General features: G+C 41.5%; 5 protein-coding genes across 6 annotated transcripts in view; 3 read left to right on the top strand and 2 right to left on the bottom strand.

Annotated features, from left to right (window-relative positions):
• The window catches only part of LOC118403634 (leucine-rich repeat protein SHOC-2-like), a 60980-nt gene extending 56843 nt beyond the window's left edge, over positions 1 to 4137 (top strand). For both annotated transcript variants that reach the window (XM_035802409.1, XM_035802410.1), the window contains exons 14-15: positions 199 to 368; positions 827 to 4137. In XM_035802409.1, coding sequence (XP_035658302.1) covers positions 199 to 368; positions 827 to 868 — 212 coding nt within the window. In that variant the 3' untranslated portion in view covers positions 869 to 4137. The remainder of the gene's footprint in view (positions 1 to 198; positions 369 to 826) is intronic.
• Positions 4138 to 5581: 1444 nt separating this feature from the next.
• On the bottom strand, positions 5582 to 9162 carry LOC118403633 (tripartite motif-containing protein 2-like). The gene is made up of 3 exons (XM_035802408.1): positions 8659 to 9162; positions 7859 to 7994; positions 5582 to 7210 (listed from the first exon to the last, which is right to left on the bottom strand). Exons 1-3 carry the CDS (start codon positions 9007 to 9009, stop codon positions 5871 to 5873), a joined length of 1827 nt encoding a protein of 608 aa, XP_035658301.1. The 5' UTR covers positions 9010 to 9162; the 3' UTR covers positions 5582 to 5870.
• A 991-nt stretch (positions 9163 to 10153) lies between these two features.
• LOC118403523 (tripartite motif-containing protein 3-like) lies at positions 10154 to 12358 on the top strand. The gene has a single exon (XM_035802254.1). The coding sequence runs from the start codon at positions 10154 to 10156 to the stop codon at positions 12356 to 12358; it is 2205 nt and encodes a 734-aa protein (XP_035658147.1).
• A 2569-nt stretch (positions 12359 to 14927) lies between these two features.
• LOC118403524 (tripartite motif-containing protein 2-like) lies at positions 14928 to 15809 on the top strand. Its single transcript, XM_035802256.1, has one exon. It carries the CDS (start codon positions 14928 to 14930, stop codon positions 15807 to 15809), a length of 882 nt encoding a protein of 293 aa, XP_035658149.1.
• A 3387-nt stretch (positions 15810 to 19196) lies between these two features.
• LOC118403635 (neurocalcin homolog) overlaps positions 19197 to 21119 on the bottom strand; it is an 8600-nt gene continuing 6677 nt past the window's right edge. The window contains exon 2 of the mRNA XM_035802411.1: positions 19197 to 19518. Coding sequence (XP_035658304.1) covers positions 19336 to 19518 — 183 coding nt within the window. The 3' untranslated portion in view covers positions 19197 to 19335. The remainder of the gene's footprint in view (positions 19519 to 21119) is intronic.

Consider the following 21119-nt stretch of genomic DNA (forward strand, 5'->3'; position numbering starts at 1 on the left):
ATACTCCACCAAACAGAATCCTTTGTGTCGAAGAAGTAAACCATAGTAATTGTTTTAGGCATCGCCCATTCACATGTTTTCACAGATCATTTGGTTCAGGTTCAGGTCTGGGATCCTCTGGACCTGTACCATGCCTGTACTTGAATTTTCTGTACCGGTACCCACCCCTTATGTTGATGTGAATTCCTATGTTCTCAGGTACATTGGAGAACCTTGAGCAGCTGTACCTGAACGACAACACCAACCTGCACAGCCTGCCCTTCGAGCTGGCCCTGTGTGGTAACCTCCAGATCATGAGCATCGAGAACTGTCCCCTCAGTCAGCTGCCCCCAGAGATAGTCAGCGGTGGACCATCCCTTGTCATCCAGGTTAGACTAGTTGTTGTTATTCTTTTTCTAAGTAATATGTTAATTAGCAAAAGCCAAATGTGATATAATATATGTTCTTTATGGGAAAACATATTGTTTTTGTTGGTGTGTTCTTCTGTCATGAACCAATCAGAGCTTAGAACTGCTGATATTTCAAGTCCCCTATTTCCTCTGTTCTTTTTATACCAATGTAGCAAGGTGATTTCCTCAAAAGGAACGCTACCAGTAGTTCACCTTTATCCGTGGTGTAACCTATATCTGTTGTTTAAGAAAATAGTGTTTTTAGGGATACAAGTCAACGGGTGGTGGTTTCAATGTAGTGTTTCAACTTATGACAGTTTGAAACCTCCATTCATCAACTCGATGTCTCTAAATACCTTGTTTTTAAAAACAACGGATATAGGTTACCCCACATATAAAGGTGAACTTAGTGTTGAATATTTTTTCCTGTTCCCCAGTTTCTGAAAATGCAGGGTCCATACAGACAGATGGTGGCATAAGGGCCTCTACGGTCAGCCAAAACTTCACGGAAGACGGGAATGGAAAGAAGAAAACAAACGAGGATGAACGAGAATGAAGTTAAAGAAGAAAGGGACAGAGAGAAGGGCAGTTATAAACGATAAACAGTACAACTATTTATTTTCTGGATGTACTTGTGGCTATAATGGTTTGAGAATTGTTTCCCACAAGAAGAGAAGAAGAAGAAGGTATTTGGTCGGTTACAAAGAATAGGACAAGTTTTAAGCAGTGCTGCTTTACTTTTAACTCACTGTTATATATCATATTATAAGGGAACAAAACATCACATGCAGTGACCTGAAGGACAAAAAAGGGGAAACAACAACACCTATAGAGTCACCATTTTACAACTAGTGAGCCCTGCAAATGCAATGTACAATAACAGAATCATCCAAGTATACACTACAAATAAACTATGAAATATAGCCTAGAAATGAAGAGAAAAACAGGGCACAATGTTGAAGACTTTCGAAAGCATAGGCAGTGTTACTCTCTCTCTCAGGCTGGTGAAGAAGTGAAATTCAAGAAACTCTCGTAAACAAGAAGTTGTGAGAATATACAAGTTTGAAAGAAGTGCAGATCATGCAAGGAGGGAAAGTGTTGATAGGTGCAGTTTTCAAGGGTCTTTTTTTCAGTTTCAGAACCTTTAGAAGCCGTAGTTTGAAATGAGAATGGTACATCGCTGCTTTATTAATATATGAGCCAGAAAGCCAATTTTGCCATAGATTTGCCACAAAGACACACAAGCTTTTAATCTAGCTTCTTCAATGCTTAATGGAAGGGAGAATGGTTTTTAGTTTAACAGTTTCTACTTTGTACAATGTTTTTTAGGTGGAAGCTTATACATGTACACACCTACCAGGTTATCAAGCAAGAATGGGATGGTGAATTGTGGACTTTCTCTAATTCAACTTTTCATCAACAATTGAATATAAAGAGCTTGTGAATCATTCATATCTAATTTGAAGGGAAATGAAGGACCAATCCCAGGGTCTGTATCCTATTAGTCCTTGAAATAGCATGGCACAAGTCAGACAGCTTCTGATACATTGTTGAACTTCAAACGGTGCCCCCTTGCATGTAAGGCACACACTGCAGGGTTTACAAGGCATGTTCTGTGTGTGTCAAATTTCATATTAGCTTCCAACAAATGATGACTTCACAATTTGAGTTTTGCCTGTTTTAAGATCTAGAGTAAGTCTCTCTTTCCACAGAGATTTAAATGTTTCCCTTTCTTCTAAATTGTTACCAAACAATACATTGTGCAGGTACATATTGAAGAATTAAAAGTGGACCCCATCGGAAATTACAACCTTTACAAGTGAAGAGCTTTGTCTGGGTGTTTCAAACCTTTTCAGAAAGCTTCATACACAACAAAAGAACAATCCCATAGCTGCTGTCTCATTGGTTAAACCACAAATTGCCATATTCTCATTGGTTGAACTGCTAATTGTGATTGGCAGTCAAGATCAGGCTATCAAAATATTTGCATTTGTAAGATTATATCTTTTCTGGAATGATTTTGCTCCTTATAATCCTGAATCTCACATATTATAATTTGTAAAAAAGTTTTGTCCAAGACTCAGTAATATGGTGTATGTCTTTCTTCCTTGATCAAACCAAGAATTGACATAATGAAGTAACATGTGAATATTAGTTTTCTATGACCTTGCTCAACTTCTATTGCCATTACTTCAGTACGTTTCCTTGCACTCGTAATCTAGTATGACAATTTTCCAATTGGAAATGAGTCTAGATCCTCACTGATAATGCAAAACTGTATCAGCACAAAATTCATAAGTAGACAAATTGATATAGGTTCGTCTTTTAGGGCTCAAATTTTTTAAGTGTCTGATGGTAATGGTATGCAAGTTAATGCAACTTATGTTATTAGAATAGCCTGCAACGAAATACATTCAAAATTTATAGCAGGTACTGAAGAATTAATAAAGAACTATCTGTTTCGCATATTGTCAGTAACATAGAACTTTTATGTACATTTTAACGTAGAGATTTATCCTGTGTATTTTTTTGTTCATATCAGTCAGTCTTGCAATATTTTTTTCGAGTTACACTTCTGACTTAAACAGCAAGTTGAAAATGTATTATTGTCTATTGTACAGAATTTTATCAACAATATCATGATTTTCTTTGCAAGGCTACGCTTTGTCAGCTTATTATACGGGACAGGGTACTAAGATTGTAACTTTGCAAAAAGAGATGGTATACATTGTTATGGGAAAAATCTTTTAGAATACAGGATTCAGACCTATATGTGCATTGAAAGGTATATAAAAATTCAGAAAAGCATGAACGAAAAGAAACAATTAGATGATTGTAAAGGCTTGTGTAACAATAATTGCCATCTCTCATTAGAATATTGTTTCATGTGAACTCTTTTTATTCCACCATATCTCAAATTATGAACGAATTTTACACATAAGCTGCCCCCCTCCCCCACGTTGGACAACCAACATGGTAGGAACATGTTGACCAATGGAACTGCTTCTTCCAGACTAGGAGTAAGGGTAAGGAGTTGTTGACCAATGAAGTTGCATCTTACATACTAAGTATGTACCTGTATCAGAAAAAAGCATGATGGAAATGGAATTCTATCGCCATACGTTTAGCAAGCCTCCTGTGTACATGTATGGGCTGACTTATAACAGCCAAAATGCAAGAAAAAGACAGACAAAAACATTGCAGCAGCTATAAAGGTGGGCAACATTAACGTTAACTGTCATTTTTATTTTCTTACCATATCTAATTTGCAATCTCGTGGACATTGGACGAAACTATTTTGAGAAATTTTAACTGCCAGAAAAGTCGAGTCTATGTTGAGTAGCACTTTTTGTACAGTAAATATTTTACTGTTATGTATACAATATAATATTCATACGTGCTATCACCACCTGCACCCTTTTTTAAGAGATCCAATTGTGCCATTTTACGAAGCATTTTGATAGACATAGATCCAGCCTTTATGTGTAAATACTAATTATGCTATTCCTTAAATGTATCGGTACGATTTTAATTTTACCAAATTTCGGGCATATGTGCTGATAGATCTTCAAAAATTTTTGCAAGTCGAGGAAGAAAGGGTAGAAATTTTCGTGGGGCATTGTACATGTAGACCTTGGTCACTTAATGTAGAAGTGTAAGAAGGTATTAGCATCCAGCCATATGATTATCAATTAAAATTATATGTTGTGTCGGAAGAATACAAGAATAAATGGCTTTTTATTACAAACACTTGGCTCCTTTTTAATTGTATGACATATATGTTGATGTATTGATAGCCTCCAGCCCGGAAACAACAATTGAGATTCCATATGAGACAATGAAGGCATGTCATCTACTACTGTGAGATGATGTACATATCATACGATTTTTTCATGAATTTCAAATCCTGTTCATGTAATTTTGCCAGTGAAAAAAAGACTTGCACACACACACACACACTAAGATGATTCTCTGGGGTAAATATTCTGTATTTTCCTTGAATCGAGTAAGTTTGCCAGTTGTGTGAAGACCAGTACATTTTTATCCTAACCTGTCTACATGCATAATTTTAGCCTGGTTACCAAACCCCAGCCCGATCTCAAGTATCTATCGTGCAGGGGTCTGGCCAGATGGGATAGGAACTCTTCTCAATTTTGCACCTTATAGTGGGCAAAAAACCCCACCAATAGAACAGCAGCAGGATCAGCAGGAGGTACTACACCCCTACCATGATTGGTTAAAGACCCCCAACTGTATTTTTTGAATCCATAACAGTGGCCACTTAGTACCTGATTCGCTACTGTGATAGCCTGCTGACCAACTGTAGTGTGTTGTAGCTGGCTACCTGTGGGGAGAGTGGTCATAAATCTTAGGTTCTCCTCCCTCTGAGCAAGGGCCTTCGAGAACATTTCTACAGCCATCCTGCCAGACCCCAACACAAAAGATATTTTTGAGATTGGGGTATGGTATCCAGGCTAGCATAATCTTGACTACTATAGACTACCTATAACATTTTTTTTTCATATAAGTCACAATTTGAACCATCCATTATACTTTAGTTCCTAAACAGTATCATCATCATCATAGTTCCTAAATATAGTATACAACACAGTGTATTCCATATCATCCAAGGTATCAGCCCGACCGCGGGTCGGATTGCCCGAAGGCTGGGACCGCGCTTTATGTCATACCTGAGAAAACCACTGTTTTGATGCAAAATGCGCCAGAAGGTGAACAAATTTGTTGCCCTCGAAAAAAAAGCGTTGCAACAGTAATGTTCCAACGTCCGAATCAGGTATTCCAACTTTCGATGGCGCCGTAATCGGCCTACTCGAAACAGTTCGATTTATTCAAATGGAGCCCGTGTGATAAGCCCGGGCCATACGGAAAGTTATCATCCGGTCCGGAACACCCGTATCGAACATTTTCGCGTCACAGGTATGACATAAACAATATTATCATATAGTTCCTGAACTTATCATCATCATCATTATAGTTCCTCTACAATATCATCGTGTGTATTTAGGTATATGAAGTCGTCAATCGTTGGTTTCAAACTGTAATAATTACTGTGGTGTAATGTATTGGAAATAATTAAGTTCGAAATCACAGACCATTAATTACATATTAAAATACTGAGAGGATGTTGTATATATGTAAGTAGTTGAGAGTATCAATAACTTATTCATGAACATAACATCAGATATTCTGCATGTAAAATGGCACATGAATTGTACAATACCATAATTTCTATGATTTCACAGTAGAATCAAAGTTCAAATGGCACTTGACATATTTTGACACTTAAGTCTATCTTATTTAAAGATATAATGTTTCATTCATGATAGTCAACCATAATCATAATAAATTATACTTCTTACCTGGAATAAATCAAAAGCAGTAAGTTACACAAAGACCTACCCTTGCACATTGAAATCTATACTGGGATTACTTCATACAAGCATACTCAAGAAAATCATTTCAGCTGTATCTTAAAAAGAGAAGTTTGTGGGTTATAGCATCCGTTACGACCAACGTGTTTCGCTCCTGTAACAGTGCAACCCCAACCGGACAACCCAAGCCATCCTCTGCCGTTACCACGTGTGCTACAAACTCCCCTTCCTCGCTGAAAACTTCCACTCTTCTGTTTCCCGAATCAGCTACGAGAATCCTACCTTGATCATCACAATGCACACCTAACGGATGCCGCAACTGGCCCTCCCCTCCACCTTCTGATCCAAATGTGTGCAGGTGCGCCCCCTGTGAGCTCAGAACTTTAATGCAGTGATTCTGGCAATCAGAAATGAAGATTTTACCTTTTAGGCTTGTTGTGATACCAAAGGGGTGATTGAAAGAGTGGGAATAGTTAGCTGAAGGGCCAAGACAACCCAGTGCCGGGCATGGCAGCCCAATGCGGACACAGTTGGTGTCTTCGTCAACAACAATAAGTGCCTGATTTTGTTTACTCACAGTAAGTCCCATCGGGCCCATACAGACATTCCCCACCCTGTCTATGAATGTGCCGTACTTGTCAAAGATTCGTAGGCCCTGTTCGCGCTTATCCGTGACGAGAACTCTGCTCTCGTTCTCAAAAATGGTCACACAGACGTCTTGCGGCTCGGAACCGTTCCCAAAGACATCCGTAGAGAAACTACGCCTGCTATTGCCATGGTAGTCAAACACATGTATCTGTTTGTTCCCCCTATCTACAATATAAACCTCATCTTCCCATGTTGTTACTCCTCCAGGGTTTAATATAATACCATTCCCACCTACCTGCGATAGTATGCGATTCGTAAAGGACTCTCTATCTACTCTCTCAACGGTTTCCGTTACCTCCCCAAACAACAGATCACTGAGTTCCGTCCTACTTGCCTTAAATCCCAAGGTAAGAACATCCTGAGACACTGGAACATCTTCAGACACAACTTGCTTCAACTTATCACCCATTTCTTGCTCTTTCTCTACAATTCTTGAATGGGTGCTGTTTTTTAGTTCTGCTTCTACGCCTGAACAGATCTGACTGAGTTCCTTTAGTTTTCCAGAAGCAGAATCTTTCTCTCTGGTTAATATTTGAAGCTGATTTTGATAGCGACCTTCTATTACACCTAAGATGTTAGCAACTATTGAGTCTATCTCAGACTTGAGTGTTCTTCCCAGATTCTGCACGTCGGCTGTTGCAGCTTCTCTGCTGGCTTGAAGACGTTCTTCGGCGTACTGTAGTCCCTTAAGGTGTCCGCCTAGTTCTTCCGTCTTCCACTTGCCCTCGCTGAGAAGGGGGTTCAAATTCTCCTTGGACAGGCCTGCAACTTTCTTAATTCCTGAAGTAAGAAACGTGACACAAGATGACAATTTTCTTTGTAAAAATTGGGAATACTCTCAAGGGCAGATTGACAAAATTAGCAGTACATAACAAGTTTTACATAAGTTGTCTGTATCTGTATCTATATAGCCGGTATAACCGCCGTTCGGCGTAACACACCAGCTTCGCAGGCACGCGGCGCGGCAGCAGCTGGTTATATTACACTGAACGATCCGTCGCACCTAACTTCTGCACATCTATCTGCAAGCGTTCTTTAAAACTATCCAGAGAAGATGCCCCTACTGTGCTTGGTGATAACCAGTTCCACTCTACGATAGTTCTGGGAACATGCGAATTTTTGAACACATCAATCCTAGCTTGGTAACTCTGGTACTTGAAGTCGTGGCACAAGCTGGCCTTTTGCAGCAGTATGAGTCGGCAAGTTCCAGACTTGTGTGGAGCCTTGGAGGAAGCGATTTTATTTTTTTCTTGAGAACTTGCCAAACGTAATGCGATTGCAGATGTTATCCATAAAATAAAATCAGTGTTGCCTTACTGTAGTTATGCTTAGGAAACAAACATATTTACAGTATATTCAAAGTGTCATTATTCAAAAACAGCCCCAAAAGTCAAACCACCACGAATGTTTCCAGATTGCCGTACGTACCAGACGTGCTATGTCCATCATGTTCATTCTCCACACACTCGGCGCACACGGGCATGGCACACCGGTTACAGAACATACGCAGATTTTCCCGCGGGTGCTTTGGGCAGTTGTCAACTACTTGCAGGCTGATACCATCCTGTGAGACATTGTAAGATGAATACAAGTACCATATGCTAAATCACACACACAAATCAAAATATGCACCCCTGATTGGGGGCTATTGCAATTCTCGGACACAGCTATGGGACTGAAGCGTATAATGGAAAAACTCAAGAAAGTAAAACCTTATTAACAACTCTACAACACATCTTGAACCGGATAAATTCAAAAAAGTTTTCTTCCCTTTTCCCCAAGTAATTTTGCGTAAACCCCCAGGCCACTGTCTGCCACAAAAACAATGAATGTAGTTTTGCATCCTTCCTAGAATTGTAGCACCTTGAACCTCGCTGTATTTGAGGTCCTTCTTCCGATTTATTGTTTGTTTGTTTGTTAGTACCTTTATGTATACTCGAAAATACTCCATTCGGACGTCGGGGCTGCTTTTATCCATGCAATAACAAAACAACAACAAAAAGTATGCAGCCTAACCTTGGCGACAACTTGAAACACCTGTTCAATTTTGACAACTAAAAGTGTGTGCTCAATATTCGAGACACCGTTAGACCTTTAGAAAAAAAAAGACTGACCATAATTTTATTTCATTTCAGGATAGAAACAGGAAACACAACACATTTTTTCTAGGCCCAATCGACAATGGGCTAAGCCTTTATGTGAAGTAATGCATCAAAGTTCCCACACACCTTTCTGTATTTCTCACCGCCCTTCGTTGTTAGTTTAACAGCTCCCTTGTTGAGAACTTTGTCCGTCAAACCTAGAACAGTCCTGTCATCGGGCAGTCCCTCCACACCCTTCGGCGACAGGTTCACCTTCTTCCGACAAGTCGGGCACTCGAACGTAGTCCATCCTCCTTGCCCCCGCCTCCTCTGTTCCGTAGCGACATGTTTTGTCAAACACTCCATGCAGAAGATATGCCGACATGACGGAAGACTTTTTGGCTTCTTCAACTTGGAGTCGAAGGTTTCTAAACATATGCCGCAGGTCAGGAGATCATCGACTATTTGCTGCTGTAAGTCCTTTTCGGGACCCGCCATTTTGTCTCACATACTTGCCATCTTTTCCCTATAGAAGAAGCTTTGATTTCCAGTCGTCAGGTCGAGCTGTCACGGGATTTGGGCAAAAATATGCGACAGTAAATTATGACGATGTTTACAGGACACTTCTGTGCAGCAAAGTGGAGGCGAACTTTAACCTTTGCTCTATGATGGAGTGTACCATTTTCCTGTAGAGGTGCTAGGTCAACTTGAAAAAAAATTCCTATGGTAGTGGTGGGTCGGGTTCACATAACATGATGATGATCAATGACAAATACATTTATACCGAAACAAGTAGGTGATAACGGTTAGGATAGTATATAATAAGACTATTGTGATGAAAAAAGTGATGATAGTAGTTCCGTTTTCTTGCGCGTGCAAAGAGTTTATAAAAATTAGCGTTTATTGTCTGTTTAAGACTTGAATGATTTACATGTATGAGGAATTTTTTTGAGCTCAAATAGTGTATCTTACAATCCCACTGGTCTGGTTTTATTATTTATTTTTTTTTTTATATCAAAATAATTTATAAAATCTTTGCAAAACTATTCTTTGGAAAACTATTGAATTCCTGACTTTTACTATACAACTAAAAGTTTAGAAAATTTAGTTTCTTTCCATTAACGTTATTACCTGCAACTGCCAATGAGTTTTTGCTTGCACTACCGTAAAAGGGAAAATGTTCGCGATAGTTTTATGTCCGCGGTTTTCGAGGTATGCTAACCTCTTTGGTCTTTTTCTTTCCTACTCCCTTTTCCCAGCAAACTTTTTTTTTTTCCTTTTACAGTATAACTCTATCAGTATCACATCGCCTGTTATTGCATGACATTTTGCATGCGCAAGTCATACGTTCCCACAGAAATATGTGGTGGGCGTGTCAACGCTTTGCCACATGTTATACGCAATCGGGGACAAAGCTGAAGTCTTCGCTACAATTGTTTCAATGATAGTTAAGTTAAATAGCTTTTAGATAATACATGTAACGTTATGATATGATCCATTAATTGTTTTTCATTGACGAAATGTCACTGATTTTGCATTCTGTGTCCACAGACACCCACTCCCGTTAGTTTCAGGTTGTCGAATGGTTAATCCCCGAAAATGTGGTCTATGAACTTCACCCATACAGAAAAAATATATCAAGATGGCGGCTCTGTCTTGCAGTAGCTGTTTTGACGCTTCGGGACCGCATAAAATCCTTCCGTGTGCCCATTCCTTCTGTTGGCGATGTCTCGTCAAGTGTGCCGACCGAAAAGCGGATCTCTCCTGTCCGATCTGCGGTGTTGTGGTGCGCCTACCACCGCAGGGAGTCCGCGGCCTCAGCGCCCACTTCCTCGTGGATGACCTCCTGGAAAAATTCGACCGCGACTTGGAGAAACAGTCTCAGAAGTACTGCTCCGTCCACAAAGGAGAAAAGGTGACGATTTTCTGTCAGACTTGCGTGGAGGCCATTTGTGTTCAGTGTGTTGGGGCATGGCACAGTGGGCACCAAATGGGCGGGCTAACAGGAAGCGGTACTGTCACCGAAAATGCAAGATCTCTTCTTGTAGAGAGCAAAGAACATGTGCAAGAACTACACAGGCTTCAGTGTGGGATCGACTCTACCATCCGCCAAGTTGACGACTGTAGAGAGCGGATAGAAAACGGGATCAAGCTAGCTGCACGGAAGGCTATAGACGGCATACAAAGGAAAGAGGCACAACTCATGCAAGAGCTTGAGGGGAGGGTGGGGCATGAACGGTTGGGCCTGGAGCAAGAAAGGCGGGAAATTCAAACTGCGATTGGGGCGGTAGCGGAGGGATGGAGAATGGTGGATGGAGAGTATTCCACTAGGGGGCGTGAACGGCTATACGAATCCATGGGGCACCTGTCTGACAAGGTGGGCCAAGCGCAGCAGACGGTACGGTCGACTTCTCGCGCCTACCAAGTCGACTTGAGGTTTATTCCGTCAGAGTATGAGAGCGAGGATCTTCTTGGAAGTCTTGTGGTCAACATTGGCGGGGACGTAGAGATGAGGGAGCGGCATTCTGGGCGATACCAATCCTCGGGTAGGGGAGAACCCAGCTCTGGTGCCACAGGGAGGGGTACTTGGTCCCAGACTACGTCCATGTTCGACGATGTAGGGAGAGAGGGAACCACAAGGTGGCGCTCTAGCACGGCATCTACGACTGTAAGGATGGAAGACAGAGCTGGTACAAGTAAAGAAAGTGCCCTGTCGCCTCATTCAAGGAGTAAGCTGTGGCTTGAGGAACAAGACAAAGAAGAGGGTGAGGTACACAAAAGCGGACGAGCCCTTACCCCAAGTGTCCGGCCTTCACCTAAAGCTAAGAGTAGGCCCAAACCCAAAGGCGGTACCAAGAAATCAAGCGAAGATGACACCCAAGTAAAGAAGAAGTTAGAAGTGAAAGTTAGTGAAAGTCCAGCTAAGACCACGCCAGAAGCCGCGACGTCGTCTACGAGGGGAAAGAAACGTGGAAGAAAGGAGGAAGACGCCTTGCCACCAAAGGACACTCCCAAGAAAGTTAAAGTTGAGGTAGAAGAGCTTGTACAGTTTGGCGAAAAGGGCTCTCGCAACGGACAGTTCAACGAGCCCAACGGCGTGGCGTGCTCAAAAAATGGCGAGATGTTCATAATCGACAGACGGAACAAGAGGATCCAAGTGTTCGACAGTGAAGGAAAGTTTCGCAGAAAGTTCTCCACCAAGGTGAAAGGAAAGGACAGCGACCCACGAGGTCTCGCGATAAGTTCCGTGAGTGGCGAAGTTTACGTCACCGATTCGAAGCAGAAAGTGGTGAACGTGTTTTCATCGTTGGGAGAGTACATTAGAAGTTTTGGTGCGGGGGTGGTAAGTATACCGTGCGGGATAGCTGTGGACAACTCTGGACGCGCGTTCGTCGCCGATATGGAGAACCATCACGTCACAGTCCACGATCCAGAAGGGAACGTTGCCATGGAGATCGGGTCCGCCCAACGAGGTGACAACCACCTGCACATTCCGCTAGGCGTCGCTCTTGCCCCGAACGGCGACGTACTCGTCACAGACGGCTTCTTGCGTTGCATCAAACGTTTCGGTCCAGATGGATCATTCCGGTCCAAGTTCGACTGTCCCAAAAATGACGAGAGGTACCAAGACCCCCGAGGTATCTGCGTGACTCCGCTTGGTGATGTCGTTTCTTTCTCCGGCGGTGGGTGTGTGGCCTTGTTCGACCAAGAAGGCGAGGCAGTGCGTCGTCTGGTCACCCAAGAAAACGGACTGGAGGCGCCTTCTGCAGTTGCCTACCAACCCGAAGGGCGGCGCCTTGTGGTCACCGACACCAAAAAGCACAGCATCACAATTAAAACAATCTAAACCATCATTTACAACGTCATAAACTCGCCCTATATAACGCAATAGGTTTCTTAAAGTTTTCTTGCCTAATACTAATAGGGTGATCATGCTTGTACCACAGTTGCTTGTACCACAGTTGCTAATACAGAATGAGCTTTTGAGGAAATGTACCTAAGATTCATGTTATGCGTACCCTGATTGGTTGCATAAGATAGTATTGTTCTAGGATCATTGGTTGCATAAGATAGTATTGTTCTAGTATTGTTCTATAATCCATAGTTTTATATCTACGGCCTGATTCAAATGTAAGAGAATATGTGACTTGGGTGATCGTCTGAAAAGCAGAATGTTGCCTATTGTGAAACATTGACTTGGCTTAGAGACAGTCAAATTATTTTGTTGTCAGTTGTTGCAGATGTATAGTTGATTTGTTATGTAAAATATGAAAGATTAGAAAGTCGCATATGTGTATCTAACTTTGGATATTTTTGGTATGAAAGGCTAGTTATTTTCTGTATACATTGTTCTTATAATGAGCGGCAAAGCAAAAAGCTTTATACTAAATGTGTTTACGCATAGATGCGTTTGGTGTCTTGTGGATTAAAACAAAGTTGCGTGCTTTGAGTTGTGTTTGGTTGTATTTTATTAAGCTTCATTTCTTTAGAACAGTATAAAAATGTAGTAATACACTGGAAAGGCATATTCGCGACCGAGATGTTACCACGAAAACTAGTACTGAAACTAGAGTTCGGCGAACTCATACCTCCACGAAATATTTAGAGCTTTTGTAAATTTTATGCAAATGAACATTAACATAATTTATATAACACTAATTTCCTGAGCACAAGAGCTATCTAACACCCAAAAATCGTGACTATATCTTGTTCAGAATATGAGGTAGCAAAACCGGGTTACGCTGCAATACCAATGGAAGCCGCTAGGTGGCCCAAAATATAATCATTTCCAGCTTTCATCACACACTACCAACATGAAACCAATCTGCCCAGCCGTTCTTGAGTTATCTTGTTTACAGACAGACAGACAAACGCTGGTGGAAATGTAACCTTCATGATATTTCATGGAGGTAATACAGTGGAATCAGGCATAAACCAAAAAGAGCGCTAATTATAATATTTAATATCCATAAAATTTACTTTGTGTGGCCTAAAAACAAGAAAAATCCGCAAGACTGAGCTGAATTGGTGTGTAGTATCAACACTAATGCCATTTGTAAAGAACGGTTTGTCCAAACCGTCACGTACAGAAAACACATTAGCGTACCACCCACATTCTCACGAGTAGATTACCATCTTAAGGTATATTTCACAGTCAGGGAATGGAACCGCCTACCGGAACCAATAGTTAGAGCCAAAACACTTCAGGCATTCAAAAGTGCTCTGAACAACATGTGAATTACTACTAGAGTACTCATCGCCACCCACCTACATGATGGCGGATCGGGGGTAGCGCCCTGCCCTTGAGGGTCCATGAGGGTCTATGCTCCTCGTCTCTCAGAACCCCCCCCCCCCCCCCACACACACACACACACACACAAACATAACTAGCCCAACTCGATTGTAACATTATATCAAAGACTTGTCTTATCCCTACTTGTTACGTTAATGAGGATGTTAAGTCTTATTCTAAACACCTATTTTGTACTCAGTCTGTGTAATACATGTAGTAGTTGCCATACATTGTACCATGTACAAATGTCGTGCAATAAAGTTCACTCTCTCTCATTACGAACAAAATAAAAAGCGACCACCGCGTCTATAACCACAAGGCCCTCGTCCCAATCCGTGTCGGAGCCTTCAACCAAATGAAGTTAAACACGAAACGTTATGTGGAAGAAGAAGAATACGTGGGTCCTGTTTACATTTCAGGTATATGTTTGTTCAAGCGTTGCTTGTACTTTTGTAAACACCTGTAGCGGGCGTGTGTAGGGAGTGAAGTGGGCTGTGTCAAACTTTGATCCGGGAAGGTACATTTTACTTCTGCTTTGGTCCAAACTTAGCCTCTACCATTGTAAAAGAGCTAATATTTGCGAGGAACTAATTTCGCATAGGGCCTAGAGGAGCGTTCGCAGTGGTTTTAGGTTTGCGATTGAAACGTGGACTGATCGGCTGAACAAACAAATAATAACGTCCTTGCTGTGAAGATGTAAACGCAAAATCTGCAAACATAAAACCACCGCGAATATTTCCGGTTTTACAGTATGTCTGTATGTGTTTTTGTTTGTTTTCTTTAGACAGACACAGCTAGTGAGTAGGCTGTGACATTAAACTTGGTTTAATATCTACTGATATTCATACGGTAGATTAGTTCTTTAGATCTTTTTTGTTAGATATTGGTGATATATGTCTTGTAACGTTACTACTATTTAGTATTATACACAAGTTGACATATGTACATTGTTCCTGCAGCTGTTACAATTTCAAAAGCATTTCAAAAGTTCTATATGCTATGCCATGACGTCACTTACGTGCCCTTTGACACAAACTCCCTATGCGTGTGTAATGAAACTCCCCTCCCGGATCCCATGACACGGAAGAAGGGTCAGTCAGTCGATCTCTCAGTACAGTCCAACATGGCGGTCTCACCGAGAGGTCACCGCACACACGTCACCCTGTCCTGTAGCATTTGTTTTGAAGAGTTTCCCGACGCTAAAATTCTACCGTGCTGCCACAGCTTCTGTTGGCGGTGTCTGATCAACCACGAGGCCGAGAGAGCGGACTTCCCTTGCCCGGTGTGCGGGAAGACTGTCCACGTTCCCCGCGAAGGCATCCAGGGTCTCCCCGAGCACTTGCCAATCGAGGACCTACTCACGAGACTCGAGCCAGGTAGTAAACAACCGGGATCGGGAATCGAACCCGAGAATGGTAATCTGTTTTGCCAGCGGTGCAAGGTGCCTGTGACAAGCGAGCGAATTCGGAGTCGCAACCACAGTGGCCACAAGATCACCCCATACCAACACCCTCCCCCCATCCCGGAAGAAGTCCGTACCCAAGCCCGACCGGTCGTCGAGAAATGTCTGGACGGCGTTCTCGGCCTCCACGACCGCCAGAAAAACATCGACGCCTCGCTGCGACACCTGGAGGAAAACAAGCTCAAGATTGCGGACGAGATTCGGATGGAGACTCAAAATTGGATCGCCGCCATCTTGGTCCGACAGGACCAACTACTTCGAGACCTTGAAGACCGCACCGAAGACCAAAGGTCGAATGTTGTCGAAGGAAGGCTGAAAATCCAAGCCAAGATAGCGGAAATGTCGAATCTGTGGGTACAAATGGATGACAACTTATCCAATGCAACATTTTCGGCCGAACATTGCGATCAGTCAGTTGACCAGATTTGTGGACCAAAAGATGATACCCTTCTTGAGAACATTGCGAAAGACAGGGGGCCAAATTTTGCCTTTGTCCCCAAACCACTACCGAATGACGTAGTCATAGTTGGGGAGCTTTCCTAAAGCTACATGTTTGTAAACTTCTCTTTTAAGCGTACAATTCCTTATACTATTGTTTTACTTTGTAGCTTTCGGGCATGTACCTGATATATAAAGATATTATGAAGTTTCAAAGGTCGATAGTAACTTTGCTTTGGCATCCAAAGGGCTACAGTGGGTATCTCACCGGCCTGCGCCTATTTGCGCCAAATTGCGCCAGGTATTCGCAAACTGCCGCCTTAAAGTTGCTAATGTTTCTCTAAATGAGAAAAAATGTGATTCAAAATTTGGACGTAATCTATATATGTTATGATATGCTGCCTATGCAAATCCCTTTATCGCTTCAAATATCGGCACAAATTCGCAAAGTTGTCGCAATGTTTGGCAGCTTTTGGTGCAGTCTTGTGAGATAAACTAAGTGAAGAATCATATGAATATGAACACAAACGGAATTTATTTTACAGAGGTATACTGATCCAAGAGTGTAAACTATTCTGATATATCACGTAATGATAGTAACTATTATACCAGTACGATGCCTAAATTTATAGTAACTGTTGAAACATATCAGTGTGCCAGATCAGTCAGTGCCGAATGTCAATCGCCGACCCTGTACTGTATTAATTTTAGTTATTAATAAGTAATAACTCTTATAACCTTTATTTATTTATGATAAGCCCAAAATGTCACACAGGTCGCTTTTCATTGAGATAAGGGTCAGGTAGAATATCAAAGAGATACAGATTACGTATACATCATTTAAAGGCACCCAATGCAATTCTAGAAATTAGAGCATTACAATTGGAAATATTCTGGATAAGACAATCGGTACGATATAAACATTTACTTCTCCATACTAGCACATTTGTGTCACTATTTCATACTTTGGGCGTTTAAAGAAGGACACACAAACATGCCTCAAATCCCTTCGTTTCGTTTTCGTCATTGCTTTTACTTCAAAGAGTCTCTTAAAGTCAAAAGAGGTCAGATTTGGAGCCATACTTGTGTTTGCTTAGCTTGAGTACCATCCGGGTAGTAGTTCCTACTATGTTTATTCGCCTCTGCTACCTGGAATAACAGAGAAGCGCCTGTATATACTGCATAATAAACACTGTAGCGAACTACTATCCGGATGGTACCCAGGCTAATGTCTGGTGGTAGGTCGTTCCAGACATTTAGTCCACGTACACTGTAGGCGATCGATCTTCTGAAGGTCTCTCGTTTAGATTTTGGGACGACCAGCTGACTACTTGTGCCTTGTCTGGTTGTCCATACATGTTGTACGTTTGCTTTGAACTCTGAAGTACACAATTTAACATCTGGCGCTTGTAGGATGGAAATTTGTTGTATAGGGCTTTGTAGATTAGCACTGCATTGTTGTACTGGTGTGTTGTTTTGACATCTTTCCTGCCCATCCTAGCACAGAATGGCAAGCTGTCCCATGCCATTACCTACAAAACAACAGGGCTGGAAAACTGATACAAAAGGTGCACTCTCACTGCACTTGCGTCAAGCTTGCGTCACTACGGGGGTTCGAATGATGCTCAACGAATTTCAGAGATAAAGAACGAAGTTTCTTACTTTTTGTGTATTTTGTGGTCTTCTAAGTCCAACTTTTACGTATTTAACAATATTTGAATTGTAAAAAAAACGAAGAAAATAGCAAAACAGTGCCGCAGTGAACGAACCCCGCAGTGACGCAAGTGCGGTGAGAGTGCACATTAAACGCCCTATACAGGACACCATCAATTGAAGTTCTAACTCGGGTGGACAGAAAGACAAACCAGTACAACAAAAGTACAACGACTTTCGCAAGGTCTATTTCAACTTCATATACTGCATATAAACAGAAAAGTGTATACAAATGCGTTGCCTACATATATGAATATCTATAGTAAACGTGTTGAATCATTAACACTATTGGGTCTAACTGTCTAAGGTATAAACATTCTTTGATATATTTACCTATTTGTACACAGTAAGGGGTATCGCCTCCCAAAATGTAGTTGAATTTATCTGTCGAGCAGAAAGTATCAAATTCTTTAGAGCAAGCGGAATATATGTCATGTGTGAGAGGAAGATGGCGTTATACATACTGTAAATGCATTTAAGTTCGCGTCGATTTAATTTTGCGGTAGCTGGAAAATGTCATGTTCGCGGTGGTTGTAAGTTCTTGGTAGCACCATGCACTGTAGTCTCTTACTGTCATGGAAAATTTTTCGCGGTGGTTTTTTTTTCGCGGTAAATTTGCAACCGAAGCCGCAAAATTAGAACCACCACGAACACTTCTGCATCTACAGTAATACAGGGTACGAAGTGCTGCTGTTGAGATGAAGGGGCTGCCTTTAAAATTACTAATAATGATTATAAAGTTTTGCTAACATTCTTGGCAAAATCAAGGCGCTATTACATGAAATATGATGTCTAAATATTATATGGATTTTGTGTATTAAACATGTAAACAATACAGGTATATATGGTGACGGAAAAAATCGTTTCTGACTCAAATCTCTCTTTTTGAAAGTGATTAAAAGTGAAATTTACAAGCTATAGGAAATTAAAACTTACAGCTTTTGCGATTTTGCTTGTGTCGACTTCCGTGTATGTACTGTTACGCATGTCATAATTACGTAACTGTACACACATATTTATCTGCGCCTGTATCATAAAAGTATTAAAACCAACGTACAAAAAACACTTCAAGATTATTATCTTTATTTCCAAGACTTTGCATGTCAAGAATTCAAATGACAAAATTCCAAAACTTACATAGATCATATACATGTAAAACACGCCTGTCATATGTGAATCTGTGCCTAAACCGCTGTGTACGTCTACTTGTATTTTTTTAGGTACACGGCCAGATGTGCTAGATGCTGATTGCTGACCTTATCTTTTGACTGCAGGCAAATGCTGGAAGACAACATTATCTCCGGTAAGACGAAACGACTCAACTTGCCTGAAACACCTGAAGAAGATAGATGCACTTCACTTCTAGTTTGAACGGTCTATTTCAGTCTACAAGATCAAGAGTATTGGGTGCATATCTTTTGCCTTAGCCCTACAAATGTCACTTTAAAACATAAAGTAATTTCAGGTGAATTGTCCGCCATCTTGGTTTAAGCGGAAAGAGGATGATGTCATAATTTCCTGACCAATGGAAAGGTCTGTAAAGTACTTGCACGTGACGTCACAGCCGCCATGCAGTTGATTGGTTAAACCTTGAATCTTAGCTGTGCATCAATCATTTGAACGTATGCAGTGATTACGTAACTGCAAATGCGTTTCGATATTCAAATACAGCGATCCCACAGCCCCGCCCACCTCTGTAAAATGTAGAAATGCAAAATAAAGGCAACACAAATATTTGTCACTTTGCCATTGCAATTGGTTTAACCGCTTATTGCCTTTATATCATTGGTTGAACTGCTAATTAGGATAGACAGCCACGATAGTCTACTAGTATTTCAATTGCCAGGTTTAACCAACCAACATGGCGGACATTATAACTTACGTCACAGCCACGTGACCGCAAACAAACGCGTACGTCTTATAGGATTTTGAACAGTTGGGGATTACTACGGACTCCTTCGACGAACTCCTTGAGCTGTAGTTTGCCGTCGTGGTCGATGTCAAGTGAGTTGAAGATGCCCGTGATAAGCTCCTCCTGTTGAGCCTCCATTTGGCGGGTCTCTTCCTCCGGCGCTCCGGGGTTTCGCAGTTCGTTCATCAGCTAGGAACGAAACACAGAATCATGTTAGAAGTGTATAGAAATCGTTAAAACGAAGGCATTGTACACTTGATCAATTGGTGTGTGTATTTGTCTTGGGCATGAAGAAAACGGCATGAAATAGAAAGCCCCACAAAAACGCAAGAAAACAGTCACGTACAAAATAGCCGTAGCCGAACCTCCGCTTGTACATAGTACCAGCGAGGCAGAAGTGGTGTAATATAATACATGTTCTTGGAGAATTGGAAGTGTGTTTTGACTCGATACGGCCAAAAAAATAAAAACAAATGCTCTAGAAAATCAGTTGTTTCCCCCTCGAATTGTTTTTAAAAAAGGATTTTAGCTTCAGATATGATTTGTAAATGCACAAAAGATTCGTATGCAGCTGCATTCCTCTATACTAGACACAAACACAAATAGTTTGTAAGTCATGGCACGTGCTTCCGACAAAATTCCAAACTTTTCGTCGAAGACATACTAGTCCTAATCTTCGCAATGGCAAGTACGAGCTAGCGTCACTGAACACCAAAGTATTCAACCAATGCAGATTCTACATTTCAAGCCGCCACTTGCCGAAAAAGCTTTTCAGTCGGGAGTTTAAAAGATGGCCAAAAGCTCCGCTCGGTTTTATGTTCAAACATAAATCGTTGTCTCTTCTTGTCGCCTTCTGCTGGTCGAAACGTCACGACGTGTAGCCCATTAGGCCCAACTACCTCCGGCAAGGTTGAAGTACTCTCGTTTGAATTTTCAAATGGACAACGGTTTATAACGGTAATAGTTTCCCGGATGGAGCTTTCCGGTGTCGCAGTGCGTACCACTGTCAATCATTTTCTGAGTTGCCTACCCATATTTTGAAATTTTGCCGGGAGAATGTATCCTGATGGGATTTAGTGAAACTTCACTTTAGCTACTAAGCATCGTCTGGGTTTCAGATTTGAGTGATATCGGCCTTACGCTACAGAGGTCACGTAGACTGAAACTATACGTCTTCCATTTTTGGGATTTGGTTACGGACTCTTGGCAAACACATATAGAAAGACACGACAAAGGAAGCCACATGTAGACATACATAGAAACCCAAACACCACACACACATACAACACAACACAGAGAAACGGTGACGTACACACAAACACACACACACACACACACACACACACACACACACACACAGAGAGAGAGAGACACTGCACAACACAGAGAAACGGTGACGTACACACAAACACACACACACACACACACAGAAAGCGCGCGCGAGAGAGAGAGGAGAGACATATACATTATACTCTAATAATGCACTGAGACACACATTCCCAGCCATATTAGCACGCGCAGCTTGAGAGAAAGAAAGAAATAGAGAGAAAGATAAATTGGGGGAAGAGAGAGAGGGGGGCTTAGAAACTCTGAGGAAAGAATGGTAGGTCAGTAATTAACTATTTATAGTAGCAAGAAAGACACACCGAAGTATCATTTCAACGCAAATTTGTCTCATTTATGTATTCCATACATAACGGACTGCAGGCTTGCAAAGTTCTTTTCATACTGATACATAGCAGGTCCTAGCCTCTACCAGGCTCCACAGGTCACTGGATAATAGTAGAAAT

Source organism: Branchiostoma floridae, chromosome 16 (genome assembly GCF_000003815.2).
Source record: "Branchiostoma floridae strain S238N-H82 chromosome 16, Bfl_VNyyK, whole genome shotgun sequence".
Lineage (NCBI taxonomy): Eukaryota > Metazoa > Chordata > Leptocardii > Amphioxiformes > Branchiostomatidae > Branchiostoma > Branchiostoma floridae.